At 32.2% G+C, this 19431-nt stretch overlaps 1 protein-coding gene across 1 annotated transcript in view; it reads right to left on the reverse strand.

Moving 5' to 3' along the window:
- The window catches only part of DGKB (diacylglycerol kinase beta), a 774912-nt gene that overhangs the window by 471179 nt on the left and 284302 nt on the right, over positions 1-19431 (reverse strand). Inside the window, exons 13-15 of the mRNA XM_033193061.1 lie at positions 17170-17286; positions 9223-9296; positions 3308-3382 (exon numbers count right to left, since the gene is read on the reverse strand). Coding sequence (XP_033048952.1) covers positions 3308-3382; positions 9223-9296; positions 17170-17286 — 266 coding nt within the window. The remainder of the gene's footprint in view (positions 1-3307; positions 3383-9222; positions 9297-17169; positions 17287-19431) is intronic.

Below are 19431 nucleotides of genomic sequence, written 5' to 3' on the forward strand. Positions count from 1 at the left end.
TTTTTGAAAAAAAATAAAGTTGGGATAAAAGAAGAGTTTTATACCAAAAGAATACATCAATCTGGGCCGGGCGCGGTGGCTCAAGCCTGTAATCCCAGCACTTTGGGAGGCCGAGACGGGCGGATCACGAGGTCAGGAGATCGAGACCATCCTGGCTAATACGGTGAAACCCCGTCTCTACTAAAAAAATACAAAAAACTAGCAGGACGCGGTGGCGGGCGCCTGTAGTCCCAGCTACTCCGGAGGCTGAGGCAGGAGAATGGCGGGAACCCGGGAGGCGGAGCTTGCAGTGAGCTGAGATCCGGCCACTGTACTCCAGCCTGGGCGACAGAGTGAGACTCCGTCTCAAAAAAAAAAAAGAATACATCAATCTGGTGTGGTAAAAAGGAAAAAAAAATTCGAAAGAATTTGGAAGAATGAATAACTGCAGGTTTAAAGTGACAGATAAAATGCATACTACACTTACAAGAGTATGCATTCAAAAACTCTATTGTTAGCATTGGAAAAGCAATAAACTAGAAATGGTGATAAAACTAAAATGTATAAATCACCAAGAGTATCAGAGTAATAGGGAGACTTTATGAAATAGAGAAACTTCTAAAGCCATACATTAAAAGGGAATCACTGCAATAGGACACTCTTAGCATGATGAGGGGCAATACAGCTAGAAACAGGGTTGGGAGGAGATCAGTCACTGGGTTCAAAGAAAGGACAACATCATAGCCTGGTCACAGTCCCCATTCTGAGCAACTACCTGTGGCATTTGCCTTTAGGATAAACGAAGACTAGCTCTCTAATAGAAGTCTGAGTCTGACACTAGGGATGCAGTGTGGGCATCAGTATCAGAGGCAAACAGGACATTCTCATGGTAATCAAGATGAAGTTAAAAGTTCAACACAAATATTTAAGTTCATTTTTAAAAACAAACTTTTGACATTGAATATTTTCAGCCAGGCAATTCTACCCATAGCCACTGATTCCATAAAAATATTTGAACATACTTTCAAGAATATGCATATAAATTGATAGATATTGATGTAGCATATTTGGTAATAATTGTAAAACACAGGCAATCTAAATATTCATCAGTAATGGGATGGCCCACATAATTATGGAATATGCAGCAGTTAGAAAAATGAAACTGATCAATATCTACTGAAACGGAATAATGTGTATCACCTGCTTTAGAGTACAGAAAGGAAGTTGCAAGCCAATATAAAATCTATATTCTGTTATGTAAAAAACTATCTACTTATCTTTCCAACATATATGTGTGTGTGTGTGTATAAATATAGTATAGATAGATAGGAATATGCTCATTTACATGTGTGTATTAGATTGTTTGGTAAGATACACCAAACAACCACTCCTAATTTCTGAGGAGTAGTAGTGCTTAAAGTGGGACCATTAAATTTTTTTCTAAATAATATTTATTGTAGTGTAGGCTTTTTACAGTTACATATATTACTTTCATTTTTTAAATATGTTAAGATAGAGCAGAAGATAATAGGATGCCTAGAATTGAAAGAGTAGAAGGAAACATGTAGTACGTATTTAAAGGGTAGTAGGAAAAACGTGAAATGAGAGAACAGGGCTAAAATCAAATTTATTCCAATGTATTTACATAGAGCTACACAATAGTCATGTTTTTATTAATTATTAATTCATATTTGTACAAATAATATGGATAATAAGCCACATTCATTGAGGGCATGCTATGCGGTAAGCACATTGTTATTTGCTTCATGGGCATTATCGCATTTAACTTCACAACTATCCTACGAGGCAGGCACAAATACTCATTTTACAGATAAGATAATGAAGTCACACAGAGGTTAAACTATAAGACTTGTAATTAACAGAGCCATTTGACCTCTTGTTTATGAAATACAGGAAAATCCTGGATTAACTTAGTTTGATTCAACTTATAGGCGTCTTGGAATGGCAACAGATTTGAATGCACAATATCCTAATTCTACAGAAGAGCTACTTTTTTGAATTCCAGAGAATATTAAACGACAAGAAAAAGAGCCATTCTGACTGAGCTTCTGAGTTTACAATACTTTACTTTTGCTTGGCTTTATCTATATGGGGACTTCCTGCATGTAGCTAGCTCACTTAGCCAACAGTCTGATCATGATCCTCTAGATTCTGGAGTGTGGAGCTTGACAAAGACATTGTTCTGAACTGAATTTCTGTGGTAAGCCTGTCATCTACAGGAAGGAGGTTCTGCAGACTGCTGCTCAGCATTGGGAAACTGATCCCAGACAGCAGGCAGCAAGGCAGTAGAAGAAAGAGCTGAATATAATACTGAAAACTATGCTAATTAATTATACTTTATGAATGTATTTTTTTTTTTTTTGTATCAGACACTATGGTACAAATTTTATTCTGAGCTTTTAAAAGAGTACAATTAAAATATTTGGTTTCTGGTTCCTGAGAATGAGATGTAAGACTTATTTTAAATCAACTGCTTTTTAAAAAAAATATGAAACATGCATAAAGCTTATAGAGCTTCTGTCCACTTCATGTAGTCTAATGTTTACCCTCATGCTGATAGAAAGAAAAGAGGTCAATGAAAGAAAATGATATTAATTATTTAACTAAACCAAGTTAATGATGATTTGTTTAGGTGCATACTAGTGACATCAAAAGTATACAGTTTACGTTTAAAAATATATTTTATTTTACTAGATCTTACCTGTTAACGATGAAGTATGTTATAAGAGAGATAGTGATTAGATTTTGTAAGTAATAAATCATATGATTTTTTTTGATTAACCCATTTATGCTGGAGGTTGCAGTTTTTAAAATTTAACTTGAATTTAAAAATCAGATGTTGGTGATGATGTTGAGCTGTAGGATATAAATAACTCCTACATGCTTAGTGTTCCAATAATGGAACACTAGGCATGAATGGGCTAACTAGCTCTTTACTTTCTCTCTCTCTTTTTTTTTTTTTTTAAATATAAGAAGTACAAAAAAGAGAGTGCTTCTTCAAATACATGGTGTGGCAGTGTTCAAACTGACATTCAGCTAGTTTGTCTCTTTCTGTGTGTGTGATTATTATCATGATTAGTACAATAAGGAGCATTACTTCACCATATTTAGAAAGAAGAAAAATCTGCTAGAAATTGACTATTTGGAAAAATAGTATTTGCACTGGTTTCTCTTATGTAGTTGATATTAAATTTTTATGTACTAATATGCTGCTGTATTCAAATAACATTATTTGATATGTCTGGCAGCTTATTTAATTAATTTACATTAATTGAGTTAATGGTAATAATATTATCCTTGGACTTACCCTGGCATTGGTCCATGTCCAACAAGACTGTAAACCTGACGAGGATTTAGTAGATACTGGAATTTTCTGTAAATTCTATAAAGGTGAAAATATGGGAAAAAGTCAATAATATTCAATACTTTTAAAATAAGTAATGTCTCTCAGTGTTATAAACATATATAGTTGCAATTAATTATGTAATTTAATTAAAAATTCTATCAATTTAATAAATTTTGAATCAATAATATCAGAAGTCCAACAGCTCAATAGGAACTAATGGTTTTTTAAAATGTTTAGTTGTCACTATTAAGGCAATATAGTTCATAAGTTAGAAATATTGCTTGCATCCTTAATATGCATATGCATTTAGAATATTCTCTAACCCTCTTTTGAACATTATTTAGCTAATTAGATTTCAAATAAATACATATTTTTTAAATATTTCAGTATAAAATTGCTTAAATATCTTCTCTCAATAAATCCTTGTGAATAATTTGTCCTCTATAGATCTCTAATAGATCTGAAAATTATCTATCCCCTATATGAAGTAGGACTGTATATTGTATATATGTACATGTAAGCAAAGAATGTAGCCTCATCTGGCCTAATCATTTCATATAAACAAGATCTTGACCAGTCATCTCACAAAATTGCTAAACTGTCTTAGCAGCATATATTAAATAATTCTTTTTTTCTAAAAGAAAACAATCTTTATAAATAAATGCAATAAAAATGTTTCTATGCATGCACATATCTCACATGGTATGAATGCTTAGACAGACACTAAAAGTAAAGAGATAAATAGTACATCAAAAAGTTAATTTACCATAATCAGGCATTATTCCTGGGATAAAAGGTTGGTTCAACATACACAAATCAGTAAATGTGATTCACCACATAAACAGAATTAAAAGCCAAATCCATATAATTATCTCAACAGATGCAGAAAAAGCATTTAATAAAATACAAAATCATTTCATTAAAAATAAAATCCTCAACAGACTAGACGTCAAAGGAACATCCCTCAAAATAGTAAAAGCCATCTATGACAAACCCACAGCCAACATTGTACTGAACGAGCAAAAGCTGGAAGCATTTCCCTTCAGAACTGGAACAAAACATGCCCACTTTCACCACTCCTATTCAACATAGTTCTGGAAGTTCTAGTTAGAACAATTAGACAAGAGAGAGAAATAAAAGGTATCCAAATAAGAAAATAAGTCAAGCTCTCTCTCTTCACTGATAATGATTCTATACTCAGAAAACTCAAAATTCCACCAAAAGGCTGCTAGAACTGAAGAATTTTAGCAAGGTTTCAGGGCACAAAATAAATGTATAAAAATCAACAGCACTTCAATAACATCCTGGCAGAGTCAAGTCAAGAATACAATATCATTTACAATAGCCACACACATACAAAATGAAATACCTAGGAATACAACTGAACAAGGAGGTGAAAGCACTCTACAAGGAGAACTACAAAGCACTGCTGAAAGAAATCAGAGATGACACAAACAAACGAAAAAAAAATTCCATGCTTATGGAAGAATCACTATTGTTAAAATGGCTACTCTGCCCAAAGCAATTTACAGATTTAACACTGTTTCTACGAAACTAGCAATGTCATTCTTCAAAGACTTAGAAAAAAACTCTTCTAAAATTCATGTGTGACCAAAAAAAGAGCCTGGATAGCCAAATCAAGCCTAAGCTAAAAAGAACAAAGATGGAAGGATCACACTATAAGGCTACAATAACAAAAACAGCATGGTACTGGTATAAAATCAGACACTCAGGCCAATGGGACAGAATAGAAAACTCAGAAATAGAGCTGCAAACCTTCATCTGATCTTCAACAAGGCCAACAAATACAAACAATAGAGAAAGGACTTCCTATTCAATATATATACTGGAATAACTGGCTAGCCATATGCGGAAAAATGAAACTGGACTCTTATCTTTCACCACATACAAAAATTAACTCAACATGGATTAAAAATTTAAATGTAAGACCCCAAACTGCATTTCTAAAAGAAAACCTAGGAAATATCCCACTCGACATTGGCCTTGGCAACACATTTTTATTAAGTCCTCAAATTGCAACAAAAACAGAAATTGTTTAAGCTACAGAGCTTCTGCATAGCAAAAGAAACCATCAACAGATTAGAGACAACATGCAGAATGGGAGAAAATATTTGCAAACTATTCATCCAACAAAGGTATAATATCCAGAATCTATAAGGAACTTAAATCAATGAGAAAAAAGCAACAACAAATAGCTCCATTAAAAATGGGCAAAATAAATGAACAGACACTTCTTAAAAAGACATACAAGCAGGATAAAAACATATGAAAACATGCTCATCATCACTAATCATCATAGAAATGAAAATTAAAACCACAATAAAATACCATCTCACACCAATCAGAATGGCTATTATTAAAAAGTCAAAAACCAGTGGATGCTGGCAAGTCTGCAAAGAAAAGGAAATGCCTCTACGCTGTTGTGGTGAATGTAAATTAGTTCAGCCATTGTAGAAAATGGTTTGAATATTTTTTTTAGAAACTTCAAACAGATCTACCATTCAACCCTTCAATCCAATTATTGGGTGTAAACTCGAAGGAAAACACACCATATACCAAAAAGATACATACACTTTTATTTTCATTCCCGTTCTATTCACAAGAGCAAAGAGATGGAATCAACCTAGGTATCCATCAATGGTGGGCTGGATAAAGGAAATGCCGTACATATATAGCATGGAATACTACACAGCCATTACAAAAGAATGAAATCATGTCCTTTGCAGCAATGTGGATGGAGATGAGGGCCATTTCCCTAAGTAAATTAACACAGAAACAGAAAATCAAATACTGCATGTACTGCATGCAATGTTAAGCAGGAGCTAAACATTGAGAACACACAGACATAAACATGGGAACGATAGACATGGGAGACTACCAGAGTGGGAAAGGAAGGAGTGGAGGAAGATAAGAAAAAAAAAACTACCTATTGGGTACTATGCTTGCTACCTGAGCATAATATACTCATGTAACAAACCTGCACATGTACCTCTTGTATCTAAAATAAAAGTTGAAATTAAAAAGATTTTTTTAAAGTTAAGGGATATATTTAGGTTACTAAATTGGTTTTATACACATATGAAAATATGATTATATATTTTATAAACACTTTCTTATAATATTTACTGATACAATTCTCCAAATTCAGTATGTAATATCTGCCTATATCACCTAGAGTTGTTCTCAATACCCTCTTTTCCTTGGCACCTGAACTTACTAGTGGACAATTCTGTGCCTTCCTAAAAGAAAACCTAGGAAATACCCTATCTGACGTTGTCCTTGGCAACAAACTTTAAAAAATGCCTATCAAACCTGGCTATTCTATCCCACTGCCTTAAGGTCTTCAAGTTCTTTCACCAGCTTTATAAAATTCTTGGCAACCCAGCCCTCCTCTATACTATTGTCTAAGTACAGTCATGCCTTATCCATGATGCAAAGTTTATGCCAGTGTCCAGTTATTCACAATATAAAATTCAGACATCTTCACAATTCAGCCACAGTTTATCTCTCATCTTTCGCCTCTTTCTCCTTACATTGTCATCCTGGTAAATTCCTCTTCGTTGACACCCTGCCATTTCACAAGTCTGTCTTTCTCCTTCTTTCATCGGGCAAACATCTATCATATAAGAAACAATACAAAGGCTACTTCTTCTCTAAAGACTTCTTGGTCTTCAGAGATAGTTATCTCTTTCTCTGAACTTCAATAGAACTTTTATTTTAAACATTTCTAGTTTAACGTGTAATATATAGTATTGCAATAGATCTATTTATGTCCCTGCCTCTCTGCATGACTGTGCCTTATGCCTCTTATTCCCAGTCACTAGCAGCAGAGTTTGGATTCAACTAAGCGTTGCTGCCTGAACACATATGTGAACATTTTCAGACTTATTGACTGATATGGAAAACTTTATGTGGATTTATGATTCTGTGACCTTTTACAACTTGTCTAACATATCAAAGTCAAAAAAGCCAAGAAATTTGGAAAAGAAAACACTGAATGGGTTCACCTTGTGAAAGGTGCCTCTAATGCAGGCAGAAAAATTATGTTTGCATTCAAAACAGATCACCTTTAAAACATATTTACATTACAATTGATTTTGCGTGGTCCCAGTCAATGAATAAAGAACAAAACACAAGTGAATGTGTATAGAGAAGAGTTCAAAGTTGAAGCCTCCAGTAAGTTTAATTTCCTTAAGATTTTAGTGTAACTATATATATGTATATGTATTTTTTTTATTTTAGGGAAAATTATTTATATGTACTGGCAGAAAGAGAAGGCAAATATTCAATTAAGGATCATTCTACATGATTCATATTATCTTAATTTGAGAAAAAATTATTTTCCTTTGAAAATATTATTTTCCTCTTCAGACTTCGATTTTCTGTAATTTCCAATGTGGATTTAAGTCTCATCTAATTATTTGTGGAAAGCTTTCTTTTTTTTTCAAGCTATCAATAATATATACAGCTAACAGACTGTAAGTAGTAAAGAAGAAAGTAATTTCAGCATCATTATTTAACTATTATTTTATGAATAAAGCTATTCCTTTTAATAAAGCATTGGGAATATTTTAAATTATTAAAACATTATTTATTTAAAATAATTTCTATCATGTTTATAGGAGTAAAACATAACTAGATATTGATGAAAAGAAAAAATCTTATACTCTTTTTATTTTATTTTATTTTATTATTATTACTATTTTTGAGACAGAGTCTCACACTTCCACCCAGGCTGCAGTGCAGTGGCACGATCTTGGCTCACTGCAACCTCCCAGGTTCAAGCAATTCTCCTTGCCTCAGTCTCCCAAGTAGCTGGGATTACAGGAGCCCATGACCATGCCTGGCTAATTTTTTTGTATTTTTAGTACAGACGGGGTTTCACTATGTTGGCCAGGCTGGTCTCAAATTCGTGACCTCATGATCCATCCACCTCAGCCTCCCAAAGTGCTAGGATAAAAATCTTACACTCTTTAAAACAACAATGTTTTGTTGATTCAATAATGAAAAGCATTCTTCATTTCATGGAAAGAAAGCTAGAAATTTAAATGGTAGAAAAAATTACTTTATTCATGGAAACATTTCAACTTTGCTATTTGGTGAACCACAAAGGAAATTTGTTATGCTATTGTCATGTTTGTTATGAGTGCTTTCATCTGCTTGCTTATTTTTGGTTGAGATTAGGAGAGGTTTCTAAAAAGCATTAAGGCAGGTATAACTGCATTTTTGTTCATGAATGTCATCTTTAGTAAGACATAAGATTTACTCTTCAATGTAGTGATTTTCATATTTGTATTAAATAATATAATTTAATCATTCATTCATTACAGAATAAAATGTTATCAGCCAGAATGCTGAAATACCTGATAATGCAACTCATTAGTATTCAGATTAAATATATTATACTTCTCCAGGAAATATGGCATCATGTTCTCCAAAAAGCATATGCAGAAAATCATTATAATATATTTTGCCTAGGAGTTGGGTATAAATTCTGTTCCTCAGTACTGAGTTATGATTTACCTGGATTCATCTTGGTAATCATTTAGAGAACCAATTTTCATTCAACAGTATTTATGAAGCCAGACTCTCTGTTAGGGGATAGGGGTGATAGGTGGGGTAGAGAGAATTCAAACACCTGAGCTATAATAATAAAAATAGTTACAAAAGGCCATTGTATTAAAATTTCAATCCTAAAAACAAGATCATATAAACATATTACATGCTAGCATCATTTATTTTGCATTAAAATTAGCAGAGAGGAATAATTGTTTTTAAGCATTTTTACATCATCGTTTTGTCTATTTTTTTAACATATATGTGGAGTAGACACTAAAATTAATTTAAAAACATACCGTTCTCCTTGTTTTCCACCACTTTTGGGGTTCACAAAAACTAAAAGTGGGTGAGTACCAGGCACAGGAGTGATCTATAAGAAAAATTATATATATGGAAAAATTATTAGGCCCATTATATATGAATAAGACTCCTTGTTATTTCTAAATTATAAAATACCAATACACAATTTCAATAATATTACTTTCTGCAATGTGTGTGTGTGTGCGTGTGTGTGTGTGTGTGTGTGTGGTGTGTTCAACAGGAAAACTTCCTCCACAAAGAAAGGCATGCCTATCTAGGTAGAGGGCAGAGGGGAAGGCAGTCAGGAAGAGGGAATAACATTTGTAATTCCTGTAAGGTGAAAACAAACGTTACGATTTTCAGACAGTAAGTGAATAAGCCAAAATAAAGCAGAATTTGAGGGAAAAGGGATGAGAAGCAAAGAAAGAGATCAACTTATAGAGAGCCCTCCTTTTATGCAGGAGTCCTAAGTGAGAGTGTTGAGGCATTTGTGGAATCCATCTTCCCAACCACCTGTGAACTAGAAAGAAACTCAGTAAGATCCTTTGAGGTCCCTTTTGGCCTAAGAGTCCTTATCTACACAATTTGTTCAGTGCTTTCTTTTCCTGCTTGCTGAATAGGTTGCTAGTTAATCAAGTCTATTTGCTAAATAGAGTCCATTAACTATTGATCTCTCTTTCAGGTAACAGGAATTGACTTGACTATACATCATGTGCTACTGCTTTCATCACAACTCAGCTCTCAGTTGAAGAAGAAAGGCAAAGTTTCCGTCCTAACGGAGCTTATATCATGGTGGAGAGATATACAATAAACAGATACATATTTAGTAATGAAACATGCCATGACGGGAAATAAAACAGGTAAGGTGATGGCACGCATTTGTATGGGTAGAGTTGTCTATTACCTGAGTCCAGTGTTAAATAATAGACTTTTTAAAATAAAAGTATTCCTATTTAATGTAACCCTATATAACACCCATCTAAATACAGTTTGACGAAAAAAAATTTAGTAACAAAAGTATTCAGCTAATTGTGTCATCTAAATACTAAGTGGAACAGTTTTGGATCAATCTGCTTTTTTGAAAGTAGATTCAAATTATCTCTACTGCAGTGTTATTTCTCCCCTAGAAAGTATTCTTAAATATTTAATGAAACAATTAAAAACACTAATTTTTACCATATCATGCCCTTCCTTCCTGCCTGTTTAACTATATAAGTTAAAATATTCTACTAACATATTTTCCTCCACTTATTTAGTAAAATAGCATTTTTCTAATGAGAACAGGCAACAGGGAAATGTTAAAATCTTCACATTACCGAAATGGGAAGACTAAGTGAGATACTCGTAATCTTTCTATTCGTATCTAACTAGCTCTCATTATAATTACTGTGTTTGTTTCTATTTTACTTTCCATTGCAAAGAGGACAAAGTTTCTTTCTTCCTAATTTGTCTCCAATTCAGCTGGGAGAAGGATAAGCAGGAGAAACTTCTGCACTAACTTCCCAGGTCTCCCCTGAACCAAATGTGTGCTATCAAGTAATGTATATAAAGTGCCTATCATCTTTAAGCCATGGTGGCTCAGATTGCAATGGGTATCCCTTCCTCCCATTAAAAACTAAAATGAAAAACAAACAAAAAAAAACACCAAAAAACAACTATATTTAAAAACCTGTGTTCCATCTTCTTTATTTCTCAGCCTATTACAAAGTTGAAACTCCTAATGTTTTCATAAGCAAATACACAATAATAAATAGATGTAGTTTTAGTTGACTTTTTGGTCAATTTGAATTATTTCTAAGTAGAAATGGGAATCTCAAGGTAAATAGATTTTTAAGCATGAGCAAAGTATTAAATCTGAACCCCAAATACTCATTAGGATGAGTTTTCCTTTTCTCCCTAAAGTCAACATTCATTTTATAACTATATGAGATTATATAAAAATTCATACTGAGTCCAATGTATCAAATTATTTTCAAACTATGTTTTGAAATGTCTTTCATAGATATTTAATTTTTAGAATATTTATAGACATCACTATAAATTATTAAGTAAAGGGAAATTAAAATTGTGTTTTAAGTTATATACTTTTGTGAACAAATATCCCACTGGAATAGATTATAGTGTGTAAGGCATCTCAGAATAAAATACAAAATGTTGATGTAATTTTTAGGGGTAGTTAAACGGAAAAACAGATTAAATGTTTAGAAAAATCAGTGAATTTAAAGAGCTTAGAACAATGATGATATTCCACAAGTGGCAAATGTTGAATATTCAATATGGATATACAGGAATAATATCAATCAATTAGCAACCATCATTTTACATAATACTTTTCTCATTATTGAGTATGAGTGCATTTTCAGACAGTCCTAACATATAAAGTATGAGATAAGTAAAATTGTAGATATTATCACATGCAGTCTTTCAATTACTTAATTTGATCTGACTGTTTGATTGCAGATTCTGGTTTTCAGAGAGGTCACTCAGATAAGAACTATCTTTGCATTGTATTGCAACGCAAAACATGTCTACTGATAAAATGAATATAAATAGTTTTATTAGTTTCTGAAACTCAGTACATCGGATTTTGGTGAATAGAGTTTTATGGAAAATCTTACATTAATATTTTTTAATTTTACAGTAATATTTTTATTTTTTAATCTTAAATTTACATAAAAGTTGCAATGACTCTATAATTAACTTTTTCCCTCAGCCACTTGAGAGTAAGTTGCCAAAATTCTGCTCCATCACTACCACTCCCATTTACATTAGTATTTCCTACATATGAAAACATTCTCATATATACATATATATATACACACACAATGCAACCATCAATAACAGAAAATTAATATGATTCTGGACTAGTTTTGTGGAAAAAAACTATTATTGAGACAACTGATGAAACCTAAATGGGATCTGAGGTACCAATGTAGTTAGGTACCAATGTTATATTGAAGCTTACTAATTTTCTTTTGAACTGTATCTAGTCTGTCTATGAATTTAGAAATGTCACTTTCACGAAACAATTGTGAAATAAGATGTAAAACTCAGTTATTCTGAAAACATATTTATTACCCTCCTAAAATATTGTGTCCCTTTTGTGATAGATTTTGGTGGAGTAGGAGGTGAAAGACAAAAACACAACTATATCAAAAATTCTGTCAGCTTAAAACTATTCATTCTTTGAAGTATATATTTATACAGCATTTGAGATCGTCTGAAGTAGAACAGCATATAGAACAGATGACATCCTAGTTGATTTGTTTAAAGCATGAAAGAACCCTGAACCTGCTCTCAATCTCCCGTGACTCTTCCATTGTGTTTGAGGCTCTCTACAGAACCGAATGTCTTTTCAAAACAGTTAAACAATAAATGAGATAGAGTAATATGGTATCACATGCGAAAAAAAACGGATGAAGAGAGAAAGTGTTTAGGAAGATTTTATAGCATCTGTGGTAGTTGAAATCTTGAAGAATGGTCATAAATTTGATGTGCAGGGCATTCCAGGAGACTGTTCACGCTGGATTCTCCACCATACTGAATAGAATTCATCATGTAAAATCTTATTTAATCATATAAAGGGCCAGTTAAAAATAGTACATTTAAAGAGCATGATTTTAGAGTTAGACTGGATTTGAATCCCAGTTCAATCACTTCTCTTTATATACACACTCTGTTCTTTAATGATCTCATCTTATCTGATGGCTGCCATCAATGCCTTTCACTCCCAAATTCATGTCTGTCCTTCCTTCTAATTTCTAGGTTCACATATTGGTCTATCTACTTGATATTTTTATTTGGATATCTAACAGCAACAGAAATTTCCTTCTAAACATTCATACAGATGCTCCCCTATCTCAGTCAATGGCAATTTCATCATTTAAGTTGCATGGCCCAAACTATTACTATATTGGAGAAGTTCCTGACTCCTCACTTTTCTTGTAAACCCTGTAGTCAATTCATCAGCATAGCTTTTGCTCTTTCCTCAAAATATATGTAGAATCCCATCACATCTCTCTATTTCCACTGCTCCATCCTAATAAGCCTGCATCCTATAACCCCTGAACAACTTCAACAGTAATCTACTGGACTCTTGGCTCCCCAGCAATCTAATCTTTATAAGAGTAAGCCTTTTAAAACACCATTCAATCATGTAACTCCTCTGCTCATCCCTCCCACCAATATCTTCTCATCACACTTAGATCAAAAGTCAGTCTTTAGTGAAGCCTTCAAGCCTTTAAAAATTCTCATCCCTATTACTTCTCTGAATTACTTGCTTACCACTTTCCATCTTGCCCACCCTACTCCAACTACAGTTCTTATTGACCCCAGAACTCTCCAGGCATATACTTACCTTAGGGCTGTCCATTATCCATATATCCAAATGACCAACTGCTTCAACTCTTTTAAGTCTTGACCCAAATATCACTTTATTAATGAGGCCTAATCTAGCCACTGTACTTAAAATTATAGACAATTCTGACTCTCAGCCCTGATACTTCTTATCTTACTCAGCTCTATTTTTACATCATTTATTATCTACCATTGTATATATATATGGAGATACTCAGTTTAAAGTTTGCTATAATGTTCAAAACTGTAGAGTAATAATTCTGGATTTAGATAGAGAATTAGAATGTCAATGAAGGGCTATTTATGAAAAAGTCAACAGGGTTGAGAATGCTAAAATGAGCAAAGGACATACACACACACACGTACACACACATACATCAAAGGAAGTGAGTTAATTATATAGAGATAATTAATTTAATATATATATGTACTATACCAGTTACATTTAGTGCATGGGTGTATGGTTTATCGTCTTGGTGATTAAAATAATAAAATATTACAAATAAGGAAGATAAAATAAAGAGTTAGTTTTGTGAGGAAAGACACTAGTTCAGTTTTTGATATTTAAGCATAAGGGTCCTCCTTGCTTTCTTGTGCTAATAGTGTTACAAACTAGATTCGTTAGTTCTTAATAACCCTTTTATTTTGAAATGTTTCTCAAAGAATATTTAAGATCAAGGTAACTTCAACGTAAATAGAGTTTAAACAATTGTTCTGTTTTTCTCCTTATTTGTTCACATGTGGGAGAGCCAACTGTAATTTTATATCTCTTGCATGTTAAGAAGTCATAGTTTCAATTACATTTGGTCATATGTATTAAGTGTAAACCTATGGTGTGAGTGATGACAAAGACAGAGTGCCTAACTACCTCTATTTGAAGTCCCCTAGGACTTGGGTTAATTAATGAGACTCATCCTAAGGTTATACATGATCTATTACTTCCTCTAATTAGAAATAATAATCCTGATCATTATGCTGGTTAGCTGGAAAGAAATAAGATGAATGTGCTTAACTATGATTAATAGTCTTCTTTAAGCAGTGTAGATCTCTTCTGTCACTGAGTTATATGCAAACCGGGCAGCAACTCAATGCTTTTTAATGATACATATTTTTTAAAGCTCATGGAAAAAATTAATTTTATGGTAGATCTTTTTACCTTTCTTGATAATGAACAAGCCTTTTGGTATTTAAAATTGATAAATACAACACAAAATTACTGTTTTTTTTTCATTTTGCATATAATAGCTACCCAGAACTCTATTCTTTTATTTTTTTTTTTTCTCCAAAACTATGTGGCTATATATGTGTATTCTATTTTGGTCCTTTCTGCTGAGGTACAACAGACTTTTGCACATGATTCTATACCAACTTTTTTTAATTCAAAAAATTATTACTACACATATGGTATTTTCTTACTGATGTTTTGATAGGGCTGACTTCTATACTTGTCCCACTCACAATTTTAGCTGACACTTTTGTATGCCAAAGAAAGTTATAAAAAGTTATTATCTGGCTAGAGAGATGAAACACATCCACGAAGAATGTTAATCATCTAAGATTTTTAATGTGACTAATTTAGTTGTAATAAGGTCAAATATTTCAGATCATTTTAAAATAGCAAATAAAATGAAACATTACTATGTAGGTTTAAAACCTTTAAAATACTGCATGTACTATTTAATTTTGGTTTTGATGTCTGGGAAAATTGAGATATGATTATGAAAATTTTGGAAAACTGAGATTAGAGGAGTTAAAATTCTGTTGCATACATAAATTTTATCTCAAAGCCTGCAGCAATATAAAAGTACATAGACGAACAAGACGGTCAGAAGTTTAGCAGTTACATACATGTTAAAAATTTTTAAGCAAAGAAACAGGGTACGTTGGGAATGAAACACATAAACTCTAGTCAGATGGTCTTCATTCAAACCTTGGTTTTACCACTGACTGTGTCCTTTTGGAATGTATCTTACTTCTGAGCATCAACATGATTTTGAAAATAATAATAATAATGGTATTGATCTCATATGCTTATTAAGAGAATTAAAGAAGTTAATATGTATAAAATACCATTATAATGCTTAAGCTATCCTATTTAACAAATGATATATGCTTCCCATCTGTGATGAGAAGTATGTGCCTAGTCATATGAAATACAATTAGATTTCAGAATTAGGCTTCCCTTTCATTAATTTCATCCCAGGAACCCAGTGTAGCTGAAAATTTAAACTTATCAATATTAGCCATCCACATATTGAATTAAAATGTTGATTTTTTTCAATAAAAATTTTATAGGATCATTTAATTAATGAATTTTTGGCTAATAAAATTGTGGATAGATTTTATATTTGACAGCTTCTATGAAATTTCTAAAATATGGATATGAGTTCCAAAATGTACATCTTGATTTACTTTTTAATAATTACATTTTCTGTTCTCTAATATATAATTTTATTATTCAGAATTCCCTCCTTTTATATTTGAGTTAAATAATTTATGAAAACTTTTCTATTCACAATAGATTTTTAGATAAAAAACAAACAGTAACTTAGTTATCAATATTTAATAAATTATTATTAAATTTTAATGATACATTCAAGACGATAAAGAAGCAAGCATTTAGGCATCTACTACGTGCCCTGAACTGTGCATAGCATATTGAAAAATACAAAAGACATAATCTATAGTATCAGAAATAAAGTAAGAAATAGAAAAAGATAGAAAATCAAATATAATGAGTGCAAGTGTGTAACATAATGTCTGTATGTTAAATTGTTGGTAAATATTCCCAGAGAATGTGAAACTTGAAGTATAGGCAATTGGAATGCAAAAACATAAGTAGAAAAACATACTTAAATCCACAATGTCATAAATTAAGTGAAATTTATTGACCATTTTCCTGTTGAAGTAAGAAATACAGCTAAAAAACAGAGGTAAGTAAATGTTATACATTCACCCCATGCAATGTCTTAAAATGTCATTGTTGATGCTAGAGACCATAAAGATAACTTATAGGTTTTTATATAATAGTATTAAAAAATGACTACCTGTGTTTATTTAACCTAGAAATATATTTGGGGTTTAAATTTTGACTTAAAATTTTGAAAGCTGGAAATATATTACAATAAATTCTTTATTATTAAAAATTATTTATTTAGAAAATATGTATTCAGAGTTCATTTTCTTCTTTCCTAAAGACGTTTTTGCTATCAAAGTGACTCTTCAAATCATACCCACACTAAATATAAATATAGAGAGAGATATAAAGTATACCTGTAAATAGATAACACATATGCATTTAATAAATGTGTATATTTAGCAATAATTTGCAAATCTTTCAAAAGATCACTTGCCAATTTGAGTTTAAATGGAGATAAACTCATAAATGATTAATTTAACCAGAATGTTACTCTGTCAATCAACCATAAGACTGACATCTTGATAAATTAATAAAGATCTTTCTGAAAGAGTCTACTAAGCTAATATGCAGATTAAACAAATGTGTTGATAGCTGAACATATGCCCCTTTGAGAGCCTAGAAGTATCAAATATGAAACCTACTAAAATTTTGATTTAAAAAATCATACCTGCAGGCCTTGTCCATCTACAGTAACAGAGTTGGCTCTTTGCATTTTATTCTTGTCGATCACTTTGTTTGGCTGCTGGGAACCACTCTTTTCCTTTTTCACTGTTGATTGTCTTTCCTGTAAAAAAGAAAATCTTTGATGAAAATAAAAATTATGAAAATAACATAAAAAATGTAAGTCGTTTTACAAATAGAAGAGTTTCATGGGTACAAACCCAAGCTCAAATTTTTAATTTGAAGTTCCTAGTGAATAATATGGAAGCTGTTGTTTTCAGCTGGCTCAATATATATGATAGCTTCATGATCGAACCACCATTTAAAGAAATAATGAGAAAGAATACCAAATTGTATTATCCCTATGTGCCCAATTGTGACTCTTTATCAAAAGTTATTAAGGATTACTAAAGTTGATTATTTTCATATGCAATGATACAGATAACGAGTATAGGATTATAATTTAAAGAATGTGGTATTGACTACTAAGAAAAGCTTATAAATATGTGCAATATTGAAAATTATTTTTAATTGCATGATGGATTTTTAAGCTACTATTTATATCAAAAATAGCATATATCTTAAAACTGACATTCCATCTCATCTAATTACTTTGTTCCTCATAGTAAAAAAATTTCTTTTAGGAATTGCCTGCTCTCTGTTTCTATTTCCTCTCTTTTCACTCTCTCTTAACACAACCCAATCAACTTGTATCACCATTACTCCAACAAACTATCATTTATTAAAATCACCAATGTCCATCTCAGTTTCACATCTAAAGGTCAGTTTTCATCTTCTCAAATCTTTCAGCTGCATCTGACAGAACTGATCTCTTCTTACTCTTTGAAAACTTGCCTCACGTGGCTTCCAGGACACTTCTTTCTCTGAGGGTTCTTCCTTCAAAACTTCGCCCTCATGGTCTCTTTTGCCCATTGCTTCTCCAGCTTTGCAACCTGTAAGACTCGGCCTCTTCCTTGGACCTCTCATCTTCTCTATCTACTCTTACTCCCTAGGTAACTTCATTCATCCCCACAGCTTTCAATTTCATTTTTATGAATATTTTTAAATGTATAATCCTTGTTCTGATTTCTACCTGAGCCTTAATTTCCATATGCAGACACTGTTTCTATATGTCCACATGAGGGCCTAAAACACGTAATTGTAAAATCTCTAAGATTAGTTTAAAAATGTCCTGCCTATTCTGTCTCTTGAAAATAAATCTCAAACTGGATGACTACTCACCACCTGCCTCATTATATGGTTTAAACAGCTGTTATCTTTTTTTTGCTTGGATTATTGTAACTATCACCTAATGAATCATTCTACTTCCATTTTTGTCTTCCTACACTCAGTTCTCTACACAAAAGTCAAACTCATCCCTTTTTTTACTACACTCCAGCTGCACTGGCCTCCTCATTGTTCCTTGATCATAACAATCATGCTTTAAATTGAGAGATTTTGCAAACATTCTTCAGTGTGGTGGAAAACTTGCCACTGCACATTTGTTGACCTTGGTCCTCACTTCATGATGTGGTAAAATGTCAGAAAAGTTTCTCTAGTCCTTTCAGCCGCCTTTTAAAACATCAGTTATTACAACCTAAAGTGTTATGTATTTGATTTGTTTAATTGCCTGCATTCTTTCATCTTAATCAAAGTTCCATAAGTAAAAGAACTTTCTTTGTTTCACTGGTCTATATCAGATTCTAAATCAGTGACTAACAAAAGTCAGGATAAATGAATGAAGAAATAAAGGAAAACTTTTTAAAAAAGTTTTCTAAGTTCTTGAAGCATACTATTGAGAAGGATTCTTGGGGACATAGGCTTGATGTGAAAAATTGTTCTAATTGATCGGCAATGTGTGCCATGGGTGCTTAAGTGCTTTAGTGACATACATTTCCTATCACTTACTCAGCTATATATATTTCCTAGTTCCTATATTTGCTTGTTAGAGTATCATTTCAATTTCTGTAGTTTAGAAAGATTGGTTTTTATTTGTGCAAATGTATGGGGTAACTGAGAAATGTTTTACATATATTTGATGTATAGTGATCAAGTAAGGGTATTTAGAGTGATCATCGCCCAAGAACAATACATATTTAAAGTATAATCATCTTTCTCTGCTATCAAGCATTGAATTTTTTCCTAGAAAGACATTTTTAAGTAGCTTTGAAAGTAAAGCTGTTTTTAAATATATTAGGGCTAGATGGATCAGAAATTGTCTCTGACTAAAATAAATGCTAATCTGTATAGTCCATTTACCTTGCAATTC

Source organism: Trachypithecus francoisi, unplaced genomic scaffold (assembly GCF_009764315.1).
Source record: "Trachypithecus francoisi isolate TF-2019V2 unplaced genomic scaffold, Tfra_2.0 Lachesis_group4, whole genome shotgun sequence".
NCBI classification, from domain to species: domain Eukaryota; kingdom Metazoa; phylum Chordata; class Mammalia; order Primates; family Cercopithecidae; genus Trachypithecus; species Trachypithecus francoisi.